Source organism: Panthera tigris, chromosome X, assembly GCF_018350195.1.
Source record: "Panthera tigris isolate Pti1 chromosome X, P.tigris_Pti1_mat1.1, whole genome shotgun sequence".
NCBI lineage: Eukaryota > Metazoa > Chordata > Mammalia > Carnivora > Felidae > Panthera > Panthera tigris.
The window spans coordinates 108,160,090-108,183,041 of NC_056677.1; the positions used below are offsets into that span (position 1 = coordinate 108,160,090).

The window sequence follows — 22,952 nt, forward strand, 5'->3', positions numbered from 1 at the left end:
GTGGTGGGAAACCATTAAAGATGTTTAAGCAGATCGGTAACATGTTCAGAATTGTGTTTTTAAAAGCTCACTTTTACAAAAAATGTATAAAATTGATTGAAGAGGTATAAGATTGGACATAGAGTCAACTAGGAGGCTGTTAATAATCTGCGACTTGATGCAGAAATGAACTAAGAATGTAGCAAAAAGGATTTGGAAGAAACTTAGGTCATTGGAGTACCCCTTCCTTTTTCATTTTTACATGCAATTTCATTTACATTCAGTATGCATTTTCTCAGAAGCAGGGTCTTTAGCACAGATATAATAAAGGGTTTCAGGGGTTGGGTGATCTCATCATGAACGTCATTCACTTCTTTTCTAACATTCAAAGAACACATAGAGATATGGAGAGGGTAGGGTCCAAAGTCACATAGTTGTGTTTTATTCATATATGACAACCCCCTTCTCTGATCCAGAATAACTTTGTACGGCATAAAAAATTGCATTTTGTTCAAATAAAACATGTTTATTTAAATATAATAAATGTCCTCTGGCTCCTTGCATGATTTCTAAAGTTCACTCCTCACCTGTTACTCCTTTAGACATACTGTTGCATTTCATGAATCATGAATAGTACTACTATGAGCCTCAAATTTTTTTCTATAAAATATTGTTATTCAACATAGTACTGGAAGTCCTACCCACAGCAATCATACATCAAAAAGAAATAAAAGGCATCGAAATCAGTAAAGAAGAAATAAAACTTTCACTATTTGCAGACGACGTGATACTCTATATAGAAAACCCAAAAGATTCCACCAAAAAAACTGCTAGAACTAATAAACAAATTCAGCAAAGTCACAGGATACAAAATCAATCTACAGAAATCTGTTGTATTTCTATACATCAATAATGAAGTAGCAGAAAGACAAATTATGAAAACAATCCCATTTATAACTGTAACAAAAATAATAAGACACCTAGGAATAAACCTAACCAAAGAGGTGAAAGATCTATACTCTGAGAACTATCAAACACTGATGTAAGAAAGTGAAGATGACACAAAGAAATGGAAAGACACGGACTGGAAGAACAAATATTGTTAAAATGTCTACACTACCCAAAGCAATCTACACATTTAATATAATCCTTATCCAAATACCAACAACATCTTTCACAGAACTAGAACATATGGAGCTACAAAAGACCCCCAATAGCCAAAGCAAAATCTTGAAAAAGAAAAGCAAAGCTGGAGGCATCACAATTTGGAAATTCAGGTTATATTACAAAGCTTTAATGATCAAGATAGTATGGTACTGGCACAAAAACAGACACATAGGTCAACAGAACAGAATAGAAAATTCAGAAATAAACCCACAATTTATGGTCAATTAACCTTTGACAAAGCAGTAAAGAATATACAATAGGAAAAAGTCTGTTCAACAACTGGTGCTGGGAAAACTTGACAGCAACATGCAAAAGAATGAAACTGGATCACTTTGTTACACCATACACAAAAATAAATTCAAAATGGATTAAAGACCCAAATATGAGACCTGAAATCATAAAAATCCTAGAAGCGAGCATAGGCAGTAATTTCTCTGACATTGGCCGTGGCACCTTTTTTCTAGATAGGTCCACTAGGGCAAGGGAAACAAAAGCAAAAATAAACTATTGGGACAAAATAAAAAGTTTTTGCACAGCAGGGGAAACAATCAACAAAACAAAAAGGCAGCCTACGGAATGGGAGAAGATATTTGCAAATGACATATCTGATAAGGGTTAGTATCCAAAATATATGAAGAACTTAAAAAACTCAACATCCAAAAAGCAAGTAAGCCAATTAAAAATGGGCAGAAGACACAAACAGACATTGTTCCAAAGAAGACATACATGTGGCCAATCACTAATCATCAGGGAAATGCAAATTAAAACTACAATGAGATTGGGGCGCCTAGCTGGCTCAGTCGGTTAAGCGTCCGACTTCAGCTCAGGTCATGATCTCGTGGTTTGTGAGTTCGAGCACCGTGTCGGGCTCTGTGCTGACAGCTTGGAGCCTGGAGCCTGCTTCGGATTCTGCCTGCCCCTCCCTCCCTCCCTCCCCCCCTCCCTCTCCCTCTCTCTCTCTCTCTCTCTCTCTCTCTCTCTCTCTCCCCTGCTCACACTCTCTCTGTCTCTCAATAATAAATAAATGTTAAAAAAAAAAAAGCTGGGAAAAAAAACTACAATGAGATAGTACCTCACAACTGTCAGAATGGCTAAAATCAACAACACAGGAAACAACAGGTGTTGGTGAGGATGTGGAGAAAAAGGAACCCTCTTGCACTGCTGGTGGGAATGCAAACTGGTGCAGCCACTGCGGAAAATAGCATGGATGTTCCTCAAAAAGTTAAAAATAGAACTACCCCATGATTCAGCAATTGAACTATTAGGTATTTACCCAAAGAACATATAAATATTAATTCAGAGGAATACATGCACCCATATGTTTATAGCAGCATTATTTACAATAGCAAAGATATATAATCAGCCCATGTGTCCATTGATAGATGAATGGATAAAGAAGATGTGTATATATACAATGGAAAATTATTTAGTCATAAAAAGAGTGAAATCTTGACATGGACGGAGCTAGAAAGTATAATGCTAAGTGACATAAGTCAGTCAGAGAAAGACAAATACCATATGATTTCACTCATATGTGGAATTTAAGAAACCAAGCAAATGAGCAAAGGAAAAATAAAAGAGAGATAAAGAAACCAAGAAACACACTTAACTATAGAGAACAAACTGATGGTTACCAGAGGGGAGATAGGAGGGGATGAGTGAAATAGGTGATGGGGATTAAGGAATACACTTGTCCTGATGAGCACTGGGTGATTAAAATAAAAACTTTAAGAATATATATAGTTATTTTCCTGCAGAGGAGGAAGGCCTGTAGGCAGCAGCCATGGCACCCAGCTCGAATGGCATGATGTTGAAGCCCCACTTCCATAAGGACTGGCAGTGGCATGGCCTCATGGTTCAACCAGCCAGCGGGGAAGATCTGCAGACTCAAGGTCGGGAAGCCAAAGCAAGGCCCAGAGCCTCCATGTCCGGACCCATCCAGCCCATCCCATGGTGCCCCCACAGTGAGGTATCACACCAAAGTGCAAGTTGGCAGGGGCTTCAGCACGGAAGGGCTATGGGTGGCTGGCCTACACAAGAAGGTGGCATGGACCATTGGAATCTCAGTGAGTCCAAGAAGGTGGAACATGTCCACAGAGTCCCTGCAGGCCAATGTGAAGTGGCTGAAGGAGTATGGCTCCAAGCTCATCCTCTTCCCCAAGAAGCCATCAGCCCCTAAGGAGGGAGATGGCTCTGCTGAAGAACTCAAATTGGCTACCCAGTTGACAGGACCAGTCATGCCCATGTGGAATGTCTGTAAGAAGGAGAAAGCCAGAGTCATTAGAGAGGAGAACTTCAAGGCATTCGCTGGTCTTCACGTGGTCCATGCCCATGCCTGGCTCTTTGGCATCTGGGCAAAAAGAGCCAAGGAAGCTGCAGAACAGGATGTTGAGAAGAAAAAAATAAAGTATCACTGGCAACTTGTGATTATGTATATGTATATGTATGGTTAATATGTAATGTTATATGTATATGTGATATGTAATGTCATATGTATATATAATGTCATATGTATATGTAAAGTCATATATATGTGTGTGTGTGTGTGTGTGTGTGTATATATATATATATATATATATATATATATATATATATATATATATAAAATGTCAGTGACTTCCAGTTTATAAGTTTTTCTTTGCTCAACTATCATTCACTCTCTTTGTTTCATCATATTGGTGATTTCCTTCTTATTCTATATACTATAGAAACCCACAGATATAATCATTCTGTCATAACCTTCAACATACACAAGGCTATATTTCAATTATATCTCAATACAGCGGCAGGGGGGAGAAACCTAAAAATAAGTGTTTGCTCAGCTCATGCAAAAAAGTCCTAGAATAATAATATCTAAATTTTGTTCAAGATATTTTCACAAATACCATCTCATTTGATCTTCACAACAATGTGAAGTCACTTTACAGATGAGAAATTCAAGGATCTGGAAGCTCAAAGATTCTCCCAAGGTTGCACAGCTGGTAAGTGGTAGAAGTGGGACTAAAACCCATCTCTGACCCCAAAGCGTGTAGATTTTGCACTGCGCCACGTCCATAACAGAAGCAGATACAGATTTTCTCAACATCTTTTTCATGATGCTCACTCACACTTGAGCTGTGAAGTCTGTGGCTGAGTCATTCTTTCCTTTTCTGCTCGCTTTTGTGTGCCCCTGTGTTAGCCCATTCCTGCATTACAGCTCCACAAATGACCCTCATAAACTGACTTCAAGTCACCTTAGCTTATCTGTCTATAATCTCTCAAACACATGACAACTATCTTCCCTTCTTGCACCTGAGAAAATGTCAGTAGCCTTGCTTGATTTTGTTTCTTCCCTATATTACCCAGACTCTCTCAGTCTATTGCAGACGTTTGTCATTTGCTCTTTGATTTTCTCTATTTCTGTTCTAATTTCTTTATTCATTTTCTGTGCTCTCCATTAGTTTGTTCTAAAATTGAAAATATATTTTTCTCTTCAAAGCATTTGGCTTCATTTCTTTCCTTGAGAGCTTTCTTCAAATTATTTTTTCATCTGTACCAATCCTCTCTGACAGCTTGAAATGAAAGCTGGGCTTCTCTCCCCTTGACCATTCCTCATCATTTTCAATGCCTTTTCTTTACTTATATGAATTTGCTCATCTCCCATTTACCTCTGCCAAATTTCCAAGCTTTTAAGAAATTAATTTCAGCTATTACCATTGCATGATCAGAAAAAGTGCTATCTTTCATTTTATACATCGGACCTCTACTCTCTCTTGCATATAAATCCTGTCAACCCTACTGGATCACTTCCCTTTTATGTGAGCATTCTGCAAAGTGTTAGCATACGCTTCCAAATTATCTTTCAAGTCTACATTTTTACACACAATTTTCTAAGTATTCAGCTCCACTGGTCAATTTCCAATTATCTCTGGCCCTATTCCCTCTTCTGAGATGTAATTGAAATGTCCCTCTTCTCCAAAACCACTCTACTTTATGAAGAATGAAGAAAGGGCACCGAATCCTTAATTTACAAATCCAAGCTGTTCTTCTGTCTAATTGACATCCTCCATCATGCCTTCCAATTCAGATCTCCTATCTTTGAGACATTTACACGATGATATTTTACCAAAAATCCTCTGTTGTAGTATCTTTCTCCTTTTCAATAACAGAAAAACTCAAACCATGTCATATGAATAATGGACTAGTACTATAAGCAAGCAACAGCATGTTGCAGAGATAGAGTAATTGGATAAATTATTTGTGGGTAAGAAAAATATGGATTATTTTTATGACAGATGAATTTGAGGTAGGTTTGGAAGCATAACTAAAATTTTAATAAGCAAAGTGTGGTATGGGAAACAATCATGTCATATTCATTCCAAATGGCAAGAAAAACTGCACCAAAGTGTAAATGCTTGTCATAGGGTGTATTTCAGAATGGCTGCTCCCATTGGCTGAAAGATAGTTTGCTAGTATTATAAATTAAGGACAGATATCATATGTTTTCACTCATATGTGGATCTTGAGAAACTTAACAGAAGACCAGTGGGGGAAGGGAAGGGGGAAAAAATAGTTACAGACAGAGGGAGGGAGGCAAACCATAAGAGACTCTTAAATACAGAGAACAAACTGAGGGTTGATGGGGGGTGGGGGAGAGGGGAAAAGGGGTGATGGGCATTGAGGAAGGCATTTGTTGGGATGAGCACTGGGTATTGTATGTAAGCCAATTTGACAATAAATTATATTATAAATAAATAAATTAATTAATTAATTAAATAGTAGGAAAAAAAGAAAGATAAAGTGGGGCACATTCTAGAGCATATTGTTAGCCTTAGAAGTTCAGTTTTATCCTATAGTAAAGAATAAACCATTGGAAGTTTTTTAAATGGTGGTAACATAATAGACTCTCAAATCTTTACTGAAAGAGTGAATGAGTGAATCAAAGATAAATCCAAATGTTTTATTTGGGTTACTAGGAAGAGAGCAAAAGTCTTAACAAGGGAAAGAAAGAAGGGTACCTGTTGGCTTTGGTCAAAACCAAACATAATTGGATATAACTGAATGTAAGTTGCTTGAGAGCCATTCAATCGAGCTGTTCATCAAATATATGGATATGCAGGGCTGACAGGCTTAATACACAGATAAAAATTGGAAGTCCACCACACAGAAATGAGAGTTAAAACTGTAGAGGTGAGTGAAATCACCAAACACTAAGTCAGAGAAAAGATCAGAAGGAGTATTCATGGAGAATACCCACACTTACGGAGTAGGGAGAGAAAGAAGCAAGTTAAGGAGAAAAAGCATTGTATGAGAGTCAGAAAAAGAATCCAGAGGCCGAAATATTATTGAAGCCAAAGAAATAAGGAATTTAAAGGAAGGAGGTGTTTACCAATGCTGAATGTTTCCAAGATACAGAGGAGGATGAGTTGTTTTTTTTTTCTTAATATGAAATTTGTTGTCAAATTGGTTTCCATACAACACCCAGTGCTCATCCCAACAGGTGCCCTCAGAGGAGGATGAGTTCTAAGAAGCATTAAGTATGACAATTCAATTAGGAAGTCATCAGAAATCTTTAAATAAGATATTTCAATAGACTGGAAGGTGCAGGAGCTAGATGGTAGGTGTGAAAATGTAGAGGCAGCAATTGTAGGCTACTCTTTAGGGAAGGCTGGTAATAAAAGAAAGGTAAGAAATGAGACAGTTCATGAATTTATAAGGATGAAAGGATGAAAGTTCTTAGAACTGGAGAATCCACTGTATGATTTTAGGCATAAGGAAAGGAGTTTGGTATAAAGTAGGATATACACATGCACACACTTGTGTGTACATATATGGATATATGTGTGTATTTGGAGGGAGAGAAAGGCAAGGAGAGTGGGAGGGAGAAGGGGGAAGGGAAGGAAAGAAGTAAAGGAAGCAGGGAGGGGAATAAAAATATAGGGTAAAAATGATAGCATGGGAAGTGAGGATAACTACTGAAGCAAGATCCCGAAAAATCAAGAAGTGGAATCAGTTAACCATGTACATGCAGTAATTAGCTCTGACAAGAAGGCAGGTGGGAGCTTCTTCCTCAGAGGTAGAAAAAAAGGATAGGTTCCGATACAGAAAAGAGTTAAAGTTAAGGGAGAAAAAGAAACAAATAGATATTCCTCTCTGACCAATTTGAATTTCTATTACCCATTTCTCTATTCCCACTACTTCCAAGTCTTGGACTCCATCTTCAGGGAACCTGTAGTATTTACTTTCCTGCACTGCAGATGTTTTACGTAGCAAACCAACACTGTCTTTTTCTTTCAGCAAACACTAGTTTACCCCACCTATTTTTTGCTGTCCTTCTGTTTTATTATTTCCCTTTACTCCTTTCTCTATCCCTACCTGATGTCCATTTTTATTCTTTACTTCAACATAAACGCATGATCCGCATACATTCGTTCCTGAATCTCTCCTTTTCATAGACTTTTCCTGAGTAGTGAAGATTATGGCTAGTGATTGCTATGTCTTTAAAAAGGTTGAACTGTGATAGAAAGTGATATCCAGAGAAGGGATAGGATAGTGGGAAAAAACTGGAACATATTTGTAGGATAAGAGTCAACAGAAAAGGAAGTGAGGTACTAAAAACAAAACAAAACAAAGAAATTGATTCTAGAGCAAGTGGAAGGAAATGAAATCCAGAGCACAGATAGAAGGACTTTTCATAAAGAAATGAGGATACTTTTCCACTGAAGCAGGAGGTAAAGAGTCAGTGATGGGTCACATGCATATGTGTTTGTAGGAGGAAGGAAAAGACCTCTATTCTCTGGAATAGTAGGGACGCCAAGTGCTAAAAATGAAGGTAGAAGTGATAAAGTAAAAGATGGGAGGAGGCTCATAGAGGTTCCAACAAGCTATTGTGGGAAATGGAGGAGAGAGTTCACTAGGAAAACATCAGATTATCATACAGCATGGAGGGTCAAAGACAGCTTGAGATCCATAAATATTAAGAAGCACAAATCCACATAGTTGTGATATCTCATCTTAGCAATACTTAGCAGCCTACATGTAGGAAAAGATGGCCTGAATAAGGCCTAAGTGTAGAAAAAGAGTTGAATTAATTCAGGTGAAATTAAGCTAGAGATGGATTCCAATGTCCCAAGAGAGTATGTTGTGCTTGAAAAACGACAGGGGTTTGTTATGGCTGAAAGCATAGTATATGAAGCTGGAAAATTTTCATCAGGAACCTAATTATTGGTGTTCTCAATTCCTCTGGCAATGGGGATTTATTGAAGTGTTTTCAGCATGAGAATGACTTGATCAGCCCTGTATTTTGAAAATATCACTAGGGAATATGTGTGGAGGGTAGACTTGGAGGAGATATTGGAGGCACAGAGGCTATTTAAGAAGTCATTTCAACAGTATAGATGAGAAGACCTACACAGAAGTGGGCATGGAGAAGAGGAAATGGATTAGAGAGATGTACAGAGACATTTGTTTGAGAATAACTTGGAGAAACCTTGGGGACTAAATGAGATTTTAATTTATTTCAATTATTGTATTTCTTCCTACAGTTCCCTATTACTCTACTCTGCAGCATAAGTGATCCTTCTTCTGGTAAAAGCCAAGAGAAAAAAGCTTAGAACTAAATGTAACTAAAAGTCATAGATGATTACATTTTGTAATGCAGTCTGAAGTCTGGAATTGTGAGGCCTCCAGCTTTGGTTTTCATTTTCAACATTACATTGGCTATTCGGGTTTTTTTCTGGTTGCATACAAATTTTAGGATTGCTTATTCTAGCTCTGTGAAGAATGCTGGTGTTATTTTGATAGGGATTGGATTGAATATGTAGATTGCTTTGGGTAGTATAGACATTTTAACAGTATTTTTTCTTCCAGTCCATGAGCATGGAATGTTTTTCCATTTCTTTATGTCTTCTTCAATTTCTTTCATAAAGTTTTTATAGTTTTCAACTTACAGATCTTTTAACTCTTGAATCCAGAAATGGACCCACAAATGTATGGCCAACTAATCTTCGACAAAGCAGGAAAGGGTATCAAATGGAAAAAAGACAGTCTCTTCAGCAAATGGTGCTGGGAAAACTGGACAGCGACATGCAGAAGAATGAATCTGGACCACTTTCTTACACCATACACAAAAATAAACTCAAAATGGATATAAGACCTAAATGTGAGGCAGGAAAACATCAAAATCCTAGAGGGGAGAGCAGGCAAAAACCTTTGACCTCGGCCACAGCAGCTTCTTACTAGACATGTCTCTGGAGGCAAGGGAAATAAAAACATATATGAACTATTGGGACCTCACCAAGATAAAAATCTTCTGCACAGTGAAGGAAACAATCAACAAAACTAAAAGGCAACCAACAGAAGGGGAGAAGATATTTGCAAATGACATATTGGATAAAGGTTTAGTATCCAAAATCTATAAAGAACAACTCAGGAAACAACAGATGTTGGTGAGGATGTGGAGAAAGGGGAACATTCGTGTACTGTTTGTGGGAATGCAAACTGGTGCTACTCTGGAAAACAGTATGGAGGTTCCTCAAAAAATTAAAAATAGAATTACCATACAACTTAGCAAGTGCACTACTAGGTATTTATCCAAAAGATACAAAAATGCAGATTCAAAGAGCACGTGCATCCCAATGTGTATAGCAATGCTGTCAACAATAGCCAAATTGTGGAAAGAGCCAAAATGTCCATTGACTATGAATGGATAAAGATGTGGTATATATACAAAATGGAATACTATGTGGTGATCAAAAAAGAATGAAATCTTGCTATTTGCAACATACATGGATGGAACTGGAGGGTATTATGCTAAGTGAAATAAGTCAGAGAACGACAAATATCATACGATTTCATTCATGTGGAATTTGAGAAACTCAACAGATGAACACAGGGGAAGGGAGGTAAGAATAAGATAAAAACAGAGAGAGTGGCAAACTATAAGAGACTATAAAGAACAAACCGAGGGTTGCTGGAAGGGAGGTGGGGGGGGGATGGGCTAAATGGGTAATAGGCATTAAGGAGAGCACTTGTTGGGATGAGCACTGGGTGTTATATGTAAGTAATGAATCACTGGTTTCTACTGAAACCAAGACTATATGTTAACTAACTTGAATTTAAATAAGTAAATTTCTTAAAAAAGAAGAATAAAGAAAACTCATAGAGTATTCTTGAAATTTGAGCAGTCTAATGGAAAGACCATGGGCTTTGGAGTAAGACTGACCTGGGTTCTAAACCCATGCACCACCACTTAATATGTGCACGGTTTAGCATTATTAACTTCACTGAGCTTTAATTTCTTCCCGTGTAAAAAGAGGATCATATATATTGTCCAGAGCTATTGTTGAGTTTAAATGAAATACTGAATACACGTGTAGGAAGTAGGTGGTTTGAACAATTCCTGGTATATAGTAAATGCTCAACAAATGGTAGTTAGTTCTGTTTCCATTGTTTTGTTACTAATAGTATCTTTGCTATTACCTCAGTGTTCATGTAGTGCTTTTGCCAGGTTCTGCTGCCCTGTAGAGGCCAGTTTTATAGTGTCACAGCCCATTCCTGGCTTTGCACTGAAGTCATACTAAGCCACACTGTAGACCGATGGCTCCTCAATTATTGCTAAATAAGCCACTGTGCTTTAAGTACCCTGTGTGCTTTAGGTCACATGGTGTAGAGGACCTTCCCTGCCTCTTCTCCCCCCACTGAGTCAACTGGCACTAGATTTACACCAATGGCAGAGGCTGTCCCTCAAATCAGACTGCATTTTCCTGGCAAATAAAACCATACCACACATAGATACCTTCTCAAATCACGTGTTTAATGGTTGCCACACTGTTTGTACAATAAACCTCATGCCATTCTATATGTTATATCGATATTTTCCTAGATATGCCTCACCTACAATTGCCTGAAAAAGTACCGAATGGAAGAAGGCTCTCAAGTCCTATCAAATAAGTGGCTCCTCCAAAAGCAAAATCTTAGCAGCCAAGACCCCTCTAACTGCATCATGGGCAGTTGTCACTGAAATAACATCTGCCAAATGAGTGGCTGCCCACAGAGACTGCCCTTCACATAACCTTTGGTATGTAGTTGTGCCTCTAATTACACCCTGTGAATACAGAAATCTTGCCATATAGTGGCTCTCCTCAGATTATACATGTACAGACATGATCAAAATAGTTTGCTATATTCTTCTAAAATCCACTATGGTTCCTTTAACAGAAGTAGCATGTTTGGGGTTCTGTCCTCAGGAAGTTACTGGGATGTTGCTCTAAAGGATTATTTTTCCAGAACTTTAAGTGATAACCTGAGTTAGAGGTACAAAATAGTTTGTGCATGACTGGAAATCAAAATGTTAGGGATTTTCCAGAAATTTCCTTCAGCATTACCCCTAAGGCCTTCAATTAAGAAGACTTCTGATAAGACCTTATTAGGTGCTCTTGCCAATGGTTTCAATCAGGCAGATATTCTAGAATGTTCCTTCGCCCAAGCTAGAAATGAGCTTAATGGCATTCTCCATGCTCACATGGAAAAGTCTGATTTCATCTTTAGTCTTTTGAGTACAGGAAGTCACTGTATGTCTACCTAAAAGTCCAAATTGAGGAATAACTGGGTGTCCCAGAGCTTGCTCAAAAATTAGAGACGACGAAGTACCATTTTCAGTCCTACATCATCATTGTTCAATGTCTAGTTGTTGGACAAAGTGCCCCTGGCCTGGAATATTGAAAAGAAGACAGATGAATCTCTTCCACAGCAGCATTTTATTGGTCTACCCCTTGCATTTCTAAAGAATAGTGCTGGGGGAAATAACTTAAAATGACAGACACTGGAAAAAGGGATAGATGCTCCCAAGGAAACATGAATGAATTTCATGCTAAGGCATGTAAACATTATCTTGAAGGCTAAGAATGTCCACTAAATGATTTCAAGCAGAGAAGTAACATGGTTAGATTTACATTTGAGATAGGCTCTGGTTGTTGGGTGGAGAATAAATGGGAGAAGTCAACATTGCATGTGGGGAGAATGTCTATAAGGCCATTGCAGTAATCCAAGTGAGAGAAGATGGTGGCCAGTGATGAGTAATTTGGAAAATTGCGTGAATTCAAGAGATATTTAGAAAACAGAATGAAATGAGTGAGGTAATTGGATGAGAAAGAAGATGGAAAGAAGAATGTGTCCCAGATGGTACCACCAGTTTGATGACTTGAACAAGGTGGTACTATTTACTAAGATGGGAAATACTGGAAAATGAGCAAGTCTGTGAGGCAAAGAACGGGCATGGTAGGTAAGGTTTTGGCATGGGGTATAAGTATCGAGGATAGTGGGTGGCAAGGAGAGTAAGGAAAATACTAGCTTCTTTGAAAACTTTGAGTTTAAGATGTCTGATGGATATTCAGGTGGCTATATATAGAAGAGCTGGTTGCATATATATGTGGAGCTCAGAAGAAAAATCTGGGAATATATATTCTGAAATCTGCATGCAGATGGTAGTTGAAAGCATATGTCCCTTTTAATTGGCCCCTTTAATTTCTCCTCTCATGCCCATGGCCCAAGGAGCTCTGCCTAAAACGTAATCCCACCAATCCCTGAATTACTAAGAATTATTTAATCTTCTTCCTCATGTCTTCTTACCCAGCCCAGGCCTCAGTGGCACCATCTGATATATCCCTCAGGAGACTGAGCAAAATTCTCTGCATCCCACACAGTTGTTTGCAGGTTCTACTGATACCCAGAGCTTTGAACCTCTAATGGCACAAGGGTGCCCTCCAGTGTTCAGCACGATGCATTCAGGGGCAAAGACAGAACAGAATTAGGAACCTTTGCCTTCAACCAGCACCGCTGCCCCGCCCCTCTTGCTTTTGGGGAAATTCACTAACAACATGGAACACCAGATTAGGAAGGAATCTACGTACTTCAGATTCTGGCAGGATATGAGGAGAGTTGAGCTTGCAATATATTTCTTCAGTAGTCCCACCAGTTAGGAGATAACCTGTAATGCCATTTGTTGAGTGGAAAGAATAAGCCCTGCATTCTGGATTCTCAGCAAGTCACAGGGGGAAACAAGATGGATTGGTCAGAGTCCTATTATTTTTTTCAGAAATAACAAGCCTCAGAGCATGAATACAGATATGTCTGCAAAAGTAAAGAAAGAAAGGAAGCCATGCCACAGGCCTCCTGGACATGCTAGCCTCTGAAAATGTACCAAAGCAAGGCTAATCACTTTGTTCACCAATTCCAATGCCACCACTGGAAACTCATTGCTATACTAACCAGGGTCCCAGAGTGAGAGCAGAAGATTCACCTTTTACCCTTACCTACAAAAGGCAGTGAGGAGGGCATTTTATAACAGAATTCTGGGTGGTATGCTGCGGCCTTTACACTGGTAACCGCATACCAATGTCATCCTAGTTTAAATGGAACTCTCTTAGTTGGGAGGAATAGAGATAATTATATTGACATGCTCATAAGAAAACATGGAAAAAATAGTATTATCAGTGTGTTACTGCTCATATAGACTTCCTAGTCTATTGCCTTTACAGAGTAAGATCCAAGTACCTCACTATATCCTAAGGAAATCTATGCTCTTTATCTTACACTGCACCTCTGCCTTAAGTAACAGCTATGCCCACTATGGCCCTACACCATCTGTCTCTTCCTTACCTGGGATTTGAGACAAATACACCACTTACCAGAAAGCATTTTCAGAATTGAAGGCAAAACTGCATGGGAATATGATTAATCTGGGATCTAAGGCCCATGGTTACATCAGGCACTTGAATTGTTTCCCTAAGCCTGAGGCCAAGTCCTTCCAATACCAGAGTGCTTACTATTTATCAGGGGAATGGTACAATGCTAGGTATATCACATTTCTATAATCCTTTGATTTTACTGGACATCCCAAATCACCAGGTTTTGAGGCCAGATCATCTGCCCTAACGAGCATGTCCTGGCACATCATGCAAACTGATACCTTTAAGGGCATCCGTATCCAGCCATAATTTTAAAAAATGATCAGGGTTCCTGGATGCCTCAGTCAGTTAAGCATCTGACTCCTGATTTCGGCTCAGGTCATGATCTCATGGTTTGTGAGTTTGAGCCCTGCATCAGGCTCTATGCTAACAGTACAGGGACTGCTTGGGATTCTTTCCCTCTCTCTCTATCCCTCTCCTGCTCACTCTCTTTCTCTCTCTCCCTCTCTCTCTCTCTGTCTCTCTTCTCTCAAATAAATAAGTAAACTTAAAAAAATGATCTCGCAGCAGAAGTCCATGCTGGTGCTGGACTAAAAGTAGGGTACACCCCAAAACAAAAATGAAAAGAACAGACTAATAGGTTTCCCCCTAATTTAGAAAGTCTGACCTCAAATACCATGCCTATGTCCAGTGATCTTTCAAGATGTTGACTAAAGTTCACGTAGGCTTTTGGGGCATCCATATCTATACATCCTCCAATACAGTAGCATCTGGGAGACCTGTGGCCAAAACAAGAAATACCTTTGGGAAGTCAAGAATATAATATACTGCTCATAGCCCCTATATGTGTCTCTAAGATTCCACAACATGAGAATTTATCATTAACTTGCATCCCTGCCACTGCCATATCTTCAATCTGGTGATTATGGAATTCCTCACTAAAAATTCCTCACACTTTATCCTTATTCTGGTTCTTAATCCTTTCGCATCCATAATAATTTAAATTATTCATCTATGTAGTTTCCAGGATCTTTGAAGCTTCTAAGATCAAGTTTGAAGAGTACCATTGAAAGCCCTTCATCATGGTATCCATTATTAATGCCTAAATGGAGCACAACCAATTTTTAAGGAATACTTCTGATGTTCTATCTATGGATAACTCAATACTTCCACCTACTCAGAAGAATTGGACTGCAACATAAAACATCCTTTTATATAAAATACCTCTTACAAAGCAACCATGTTTTCTACCCCCAGGATAGCTAATACCTGCTAACTGGTCAGTACTATGGGAACTACAAGATCTTCACAAGGGCTTGAAGCCAAGGCTGGTATACACTGAGGGAGGATATTCATATGAAAAATTCTATGTAACTGCTTACAGGCAAGTACCTACCACCCACACTGAAGGATGATCAGTTGGGACTTTTTGAGGTGATAGCAAGTCAACTATCTTGTTCTTTTGATGCCAACTGACCTCTTCATTTGCATACATTTTACTTTCCACCATTCTCTAGAATGTCTGTTCACTGGGAACCTAGGCTCACTGCCCACTCCCAAGCAGACCCAACAAACTAGCGAGGAGAACCAGAGTACATCACAGGGGAAGGGATAGACTTTTGGCAGGAAAACTACCAAACCAATTGAGAAAACTATCGTCCACAAAAGCAGCCACAGAATCATACTTTCCGAAAATCTTCCAGAAGGCACTGTTTTCCATAGGTCAAATTTCTGACTTGCCTTTCCCAAAGAAAAAGGTAGTGAAGTAGCATGGTAATGTCAAAATATTTGACTGCTACCTACCCTCCATGTGTCTGACTGCATCAAAGAGCTCTGAAAAAAAAAAGACACAGCAAACATCCAAATTCTAGTTTAAATAACCTCCTCCTCTTGCATTAGCTATCTTTGGTCCCTGAGGCTCTTGGTTCTTCATTTTGGTTACAACTACCAAAAGTTAAGATATATAACTCTAGGACACATTTTCTCCTGAACAAGTTTAGAATGTCCCTGCCAACACTTTCCTTTTTAATTCATCTTCTTTGGGGTGCTTTCAACAGGATCAACCCAACTCTAGGTTGACACATTTTTTTCCTTATTAATGTCATAAGTAAGTTTTCTGCCTTTATTTGCTCTTTAAGATGACTCTGCATATCTCTGCTATAATTCCATTATGTGCTGATTTTCAAGCTATAATATCAAGGTCAGTTTCCCAACTGACGCTACAAGGAGCCCTACAATCACAGCTTTTTTTTTTTTTTTTTTTTTTTTTTTTTTTGTCTACAGGCACTTTCTGAAGTGTGGCACATGTAGAGGGAAACCAAGTAGAGTGAAACACTACCAGTAAGGTTGTGAAGACAGAGACTGTATTTTACAGAAGCTGATGCAGCTAGAATTTTTAAAGCAGAGTATGAGAGAGGAAACTATGCAGAAAAATCACACCAGGAATCTCCTAAGGGTTCCCTGTGACTATTCTGTTGAATACTAAGATGTGCATGCATCAGGTAAAATGCCAAAAGGCTAGGCAAATAACAGTTAATAGAAAGATTTCAGTTGAATAATTTCTAGCACTCACATGCAGGGATAGGACACACTTGACTTCCATCCAGCTAAAGCAGATAAATGTTACTGAAACCTGAAGCACTCACTAGATTTCAGAGGAATTAGTTTCCTGTGGCTGCTGTAACAAATTATCACAAACTTGATGGCTTAAAACATTAGAAACCTATTCTTTCGCAGTTCTGGAGGCCAGTAGCACAAAATCAATGTGCCAACAGGGCTGCACTCCCCCCAGAGGTTCTATAGAATACTTTCCTTGCCTTTTCTAGCTTCTGGTGACTAATGGATGACTTAGCATTCCTTAACTTGTGGCTGTATCACTCCAATCTCTGCCTGCATCTTCACATCACCTTCTCCTGTACTTATGTATGTGTGTGTATGTGAGTGTGTGTGTGTGTGTGTGTGTGTGTGTGTCAACTCCCTCTGCCTCGCTCTTATAAGGATACATGTGATTGCATGTAGAATCTACCCAGATAAGTCAAAATAAGTTCGTCTTTTCAAGATCCAAACTTAATCACTTATTTACATATACAGTAATATTCACTCTTTTACAATAAAAGGTAATATTGATGGATTCTGGAGATTTAGAAGTGACTATATCTTTGAAGGCGGGAGCATTTTTCACCCTATAACACCTTAGCAGTAAGGCTACAATGAACCTGAAACAAGGCTCATATTTGATTCATCCTAACAAAGCTTGAAAAAAGCCTTGAGAGTAACACCTGCAAGATGGCAGAGTAGGAAGCTCAGGACCATCCTTCCCCTGACAAATATACCCATTTAGCAACAACTCATGGAGAAATTTTATTCGTGAGAAATCCAGAGATGAAGTGAAAGGTTCCTGTACTTTGAGTGACTGTGACACCAGACTCATCGAAGCTAGTCGGATGATTTGAGACATCTTGCCCAAGTCCTTGCCCCCAGTGCAATGCCAAATGATCAAAAAGAAATCCTCAGACTCCTGACTTTTCTAGGGGAAAGGAAAGAGATGGTTTGCACATCCAGCACCACAACTTATCTGAGGGGCCTCCCCAGAGGATTGACTTCTGCCCTAATAGTCTTGGAGCTTGAATGTGTCCATCACAGTCTAGTAGGCTAGGGGAGAACAAAGACATCAGCTTAGGTTGGTTAGTGCCATATCTTTCCCTCGTGGCTCAGCACACAGGAATAGGAAGCAAACATTTTACTAGTGGGTTACTAGGGGTAATAATGAGTGGTGCAACTCGTATTTCCATCTCTTGATTCTTGGACCCATGAATCATGACTATCAGTGAAATAGCACCATACATACATATAGGACATTGATTCAGAGCATAGTCAGTCTCCTGTAGAACCTTGCCCCCGTCCTGCAAGGTATTGCCACTAGCCAGCAACGTAATCAAAGGGCAGTTTGACCATTCTATTGGGCCAGCTGCTTCATGATGATGAAGAACATAATAAGGCTAGTGAAATCCATGAGCAGGGCCATTACCACATTTCTTTTGCTGCGAAGTGAGTTCCTGGATCGGAAGCAATGATGTGTGGAATACCATTAGGGTACATAAGTAATTCTGTAAGTCCATGAATGGTAGTTTTGGCAGAAGCATGGCATAGAGAAGGCAAACCCTATCCAGAGCGTCTATTCCAGTAAGGACAAAACACTGACCCTCTCATGATCAACTTGGCATCAAATAGCTAGTGAAGAAGTATATATCAAAATTTTAATTTAAAAATATAGCATCATTTCTGATTGCTAAAAAAAAGTGAAAGACTTAGCTGTAAACCTAACAACATGCAAAGAAATTGTATGCTGAAAACTATACAAGAAAGGAAATTTTAAAAATCTAAATACATGGAGAGACACAGCATGCTTATGAATTGAAAGACTCAAAAGAATAAAGGTGTCAATCCTCCCCAAATTAATATATGTATGTAATATAATTCTTACCAAAACCCAAGCAAGATCTATTGTAGCCCATATATATCTATTACATATAGGTATATAAACAATATACCTACAAAAATACCTCGCCTAGGTTTTTTTAGGAACTATTGTAAAATTTATATGAAAAGTCAAAGGAACTAGAATAGCTTATAAACAGTTTTAAAAAAATACAAAGTGGGAGGAATAAATCTATCCAATTTCAAGATTTATTATGTAAATACAGTAATAATGACTGTATGGTATTGGCGGAGTGATAGACACATAGATTGATGAAGCAAAATAGAAAACCCAGAAATAGATATATACAAATATACCCAACTGATTTTGGCAAGGTGCAAAAGCAATTCACTAGAGGAAAGATAGCATTTTCAAAAATAAATAGTATTGGAACAATTGGAAATCCAAAGGGAAAAAAGTGAACCTCAAACAAAGATTCACACTTTATACAAAAGTTAACTCATTCTTTTGAGCTAATAAATGCTTGTTATCACTCTAAAAAAATTTACTCAATTTTCTATCTGAAACCAACAGCACGGACAACAAGAGCAAGAATAAATAAAATTAGACCAAGCCAACTTAAAGTTTCTGCATAGCAAAGAAAACAATCAACAAAATGAAAAGGCAACCTACGGAATGGGAAAAAATATTTGCAAACCATATATTTGATTGGTGGTTAACCCCAGAATATAGAATTAACTCTTACAAGTCAATAACAAAAAACCCACAAGTAACCCAATTCAAAAATGGGCATGGAACCCTTGTACACTGTTGGTGGAATGTAAACTGGTATAGTTACTATGGAAAACATGGAAGTCCTTTAAGAAATTAACAATAGAATTACCATCTAATCCAACAATTCCACTTCTGAATACAGTAAAGCCTTGGATTGTGAGTAACTTGTTCTTTGAGTGTTCTGCAAGATGAGCAAATATTTCTAATAAATTTTAACTTGACAATTGAGCAATGTCTTGCAATACCAGTAGTATGTGACTTCGAATGTCACATGATCACAGCTGAGCTGATGGGTCTTCTCTCTCCCTCTCTCTCTGCAGGACTGTGGGTGATCATCTCCCATGCTCGGGTGCTCGGTCTCAGGCTCCGGTGTTTCACACAAATCAGTGATTTTTCAGAACGTTGGAGGGTGCCCACAACTCATACTAGTGTATTTTTTGTCACTTCAGAGCGCTTATGGACAGTCCTTTGCTTTTCCTTAGAAGAATAAGCTTAGGAATGCTTTGCTTGATTCTAGGTTAGGCTGCCTGCAGATATAGACCCTTTCCTCTGCTGCCTTATTGCCAGTTACACTAAATACAGTATATGACAAGAGTTTATTAATACTGTACTGTAGTCGACATCCATTAGTGATAGTGAAAGTCATCCTACACAATAACCCTCCTCTCTCGTTTCCCTCGCACCAGCCACGAAGGTTTTCAAAGGTAAGTGCAAGTTAATTTGTTTATTTTTCTTTATATTTTGTATTTTATTATTTTGTATTGTAATCATTTTTACATGAATATTTTTGGGCTGTGGAATGAACCATCTGAGTTTCCGTTATTTCTTATGGGGGAAATTCACTTTGATATACAAGTACTTTGGATTACAAGCATGTTTCTGGAACAAATTATGCTCACAAACCAAGGTTTTTACTGTATATATATCCAAAGGAAATGAAATCACTATCTCAAGGAGGTATCTGTCCATGTTCATTGCAGCATTATTTACAATATCCAAGACATGGAAACAACCTAGATGTCCACTGACAGATGAATAAAGAAAATGTGATTATACACGTGTGTGTGTGTGTGTGTGTGTGTGTGTAAATTCTGACATTTGTGGCAACATGGATGGACCTTGAGGTAATTATCCTAAGTGAAGTAAGTCAGACATAGAAAGACAAATAAGGTATGATCTTATTTATATAATCTAAAAAGTCAAACTCATAGAATCAGAGAATAGATTGGAGATTGCTGGGGCAAGGGGGTGGAGAAAATGGGTGATCTGGTCAAAGGTACAAACTTCCAGTTATAACATGAGTAAGTTCTGGGGATATAATATACAGCATAGTGACTATAGTTAACAATACTGTATTGTACACTTGAAAGTTGCTAAGAGAGTAAATATTTTTACCACACACAGGAAAAGGTAACCATATGAGATAAAGGATGTGTTAACTAATCTTACTGTGGTAACAATTTGGTAAGACATGCACATACCAAATCATCACACTGTATACCCTAAACATACACAATGTTATATGTCATTTATATCTCAATAAAGCTGGGGGAAAATAAGGTCAATTTTACTCCAGTAAGAAAGCCAAAGTTAACTGAGAATTTCTGAAGTATCCATTTTCATTCAAGATAATCCATATTGAAATCTATAATACAATGATATACTGAGCTGGATGCCTAGCAGATTGTTTTGCTTATATTTTTCCACATTTGTAACCAGAATACATTGGTTATTAAATACTAATATAATGGCTGTAATGGTTAATCAATGATTTACATAAAAATATGTCAAAGGAATAATCTGCCCCCCCTTAAAATGGGGAAAAGACCTGAATGGACATTTTTTTTCCAAAGATGACATACGAATGGCCAACAGCTTTATGAAAAGACTCTCAACATCACTCATAATCAGGGAAATGTAAATCAAAACCATAATGAGATGTCACTTCACACATGGTAAGGTGGCTATTACCCAAAAGTCAAAAGATAACAAGTGTTGGATAGGATGTGAAAAAAGGTAACCCTGCACACTGTTGGCAGGAATGTAAATTGGTGCAGCCATTATCAAAGACATTATAGAAGTCCCTCAAAAAATTAAAAATAAAATTACCATATTATCTTGCAGTCCCACTTCTTAGTATATACACAAAGGAAATTAAAGCTGTATCTCAAAGAGATCTGCACTCCCATGTTCATTGCAGCATTGTTCATGACAGCCAAGACATGGAAACAACATGAGTGTCCATCAACAGATAAATATATAAGGATGAGCTGGACAGATTCTTGTGATTGTTTCACAGTATACTTACCTCTAAACTCATGAAGTTGTATATATTATGTGCATCTTTTTATGTCAAAAATAATTTAAAACATAAATTGAAATCAAAAATTAGAAAAAGAAAAGTTAGAGAGGGAGAGAGCCAAACCATAAGAGACTCTTAAAAACTGAGAATAAACTGAGGGTTGATGGGGTGGGGGGGAGGGAGGGGAGGGGGGGTGATGGGCATTGAGGAGGGCACCTGTTGGGAGGAGCACTGGGTGTTGTATGGAAACCAATTTGATAATAAATTTCATTTTTAAAAAAAACCAAAACTTAGAAAAAGAAATAAAAACTTTTAAAGACTACATATTTTCTGATTCCTTTTATATCATATGTTCTGAATAAGCAAATCCAGAGACAAAAGTTAAATTAGTGGTTTCCAGAGAGTAGGAGATGGGGGTGACGAAGAGTGACTACTAGTGGGTATAGAATTTCTTTGGGGGTGATAAAATGTTTAGGTATTAGTTGTAATGGTTGGACAACATTGTGAATATACTAAATACACTGAATTGTACACTTTAAAATGGTTAATTTGTGGAGAGGCCAAGATGACAGAACAGCATGGAAGTCTTTTTCTGTGTCTCGCATCTATGAAATGCAGCCAGATCAACACTAAACCATCCTGCACACCTAGAAAACTGATTTGAGGATTAACACAACAATCTGTACAACGTGAACCACAGAACTCAGCAGGTACATGGCGTGGAGAGGCGAACTGGGGAAGAGAGAAGCTGCAGAAGGCAGGGAGCTGTTTTAGTGTGTGGAGAGAGGACAGAGACGGGGGAGAGGCAGGGGGAATACAGGAAAAGCACCCCCCCAAAACCAGCTGGAGAGAATGTGGAAAAGTGGAAACAGCCGCAGGGAGTGAACTAAAAAGGGAGAAGGGAGAAAGGAGAAAGGGGAGGGTTTAAATTCCATTAAGAAAAACTTTATAAACAGGGGGAGCGCAGAGTCTGAGGCTCCACAGCTCGATACCTGGCGGTGCTCTGGTGGGAAGGGTGAATCCCCAGGAGCAGAGTGGAATCTGGGGGTCTTCAGGCCACATGGGAAGCAGTTCCCCTACTGGGAGGACATCTGGTAGAGGTTGTACGGCCCCCCCCCCCCACAGGCAAAGGCCTCAGTGGACCTGGGAGAACAACCACATTTGCTGGTGCTGGAACAAGGTTGTTGGGGGTGAAGCCTGGCACCAGGTATGTGTTGTGATTTTCCATAATCCTTGAAACGCTGCTGCTAAACAATCGCGTGAACTTTTTCTGGGGGGGCTGGCACTCAGCCACAGTCTCTGGGCCTCGGCAGCAGCACGGTCTCTCCAACATTCCTGGTTGCGGCCGACACCCGGCCGCTGCTCAGTGAGACCATTTGCAGCGGGGTGGAGCAGGTCAAAGCCGCAGTCCCTCGGGAAACACGGCCACATCTGAGATAAAACTCAGGAGGGAGGTGTCCCCAGGCAATCTGACAGCTTGGTCACAGACAGTGTAAAAGCGGGAAGTGGACGGAAGTGGGAGACAAGGGATAGGTGCGCAATTGCTGATTGGAGAGAACAGAGTTCCGATACTAAAGACTGGGTAGCTGGGTGATGCCATTTTCACCGCTCCCGCGCATGTGCATAC

At 38.9% G+C, this 22,952-nt stretch overlaps 1 protein-coding gene across 1 annotated transcript; it reads left to right on the plus strand.

Annotated features, from left to right (window-relative positions):
* The first annotated feature begins 2,929 nt into the window (after positions 1-2,929).
* LOC102969477 (60S ribosomal protein L13-like) lies at positions 2,930-22,765 on the plus strand. Its single transcript, XM_042973972.1, is given in 3 exon segments — positions 2,930-2,985; positions 2,987-3,569; positions 22,616-22,765. Coding segments are annotated over 3 exon segments (789 nt in total).
* Positions 22,766-22,952: the final 187 nt, after the last annotated feature.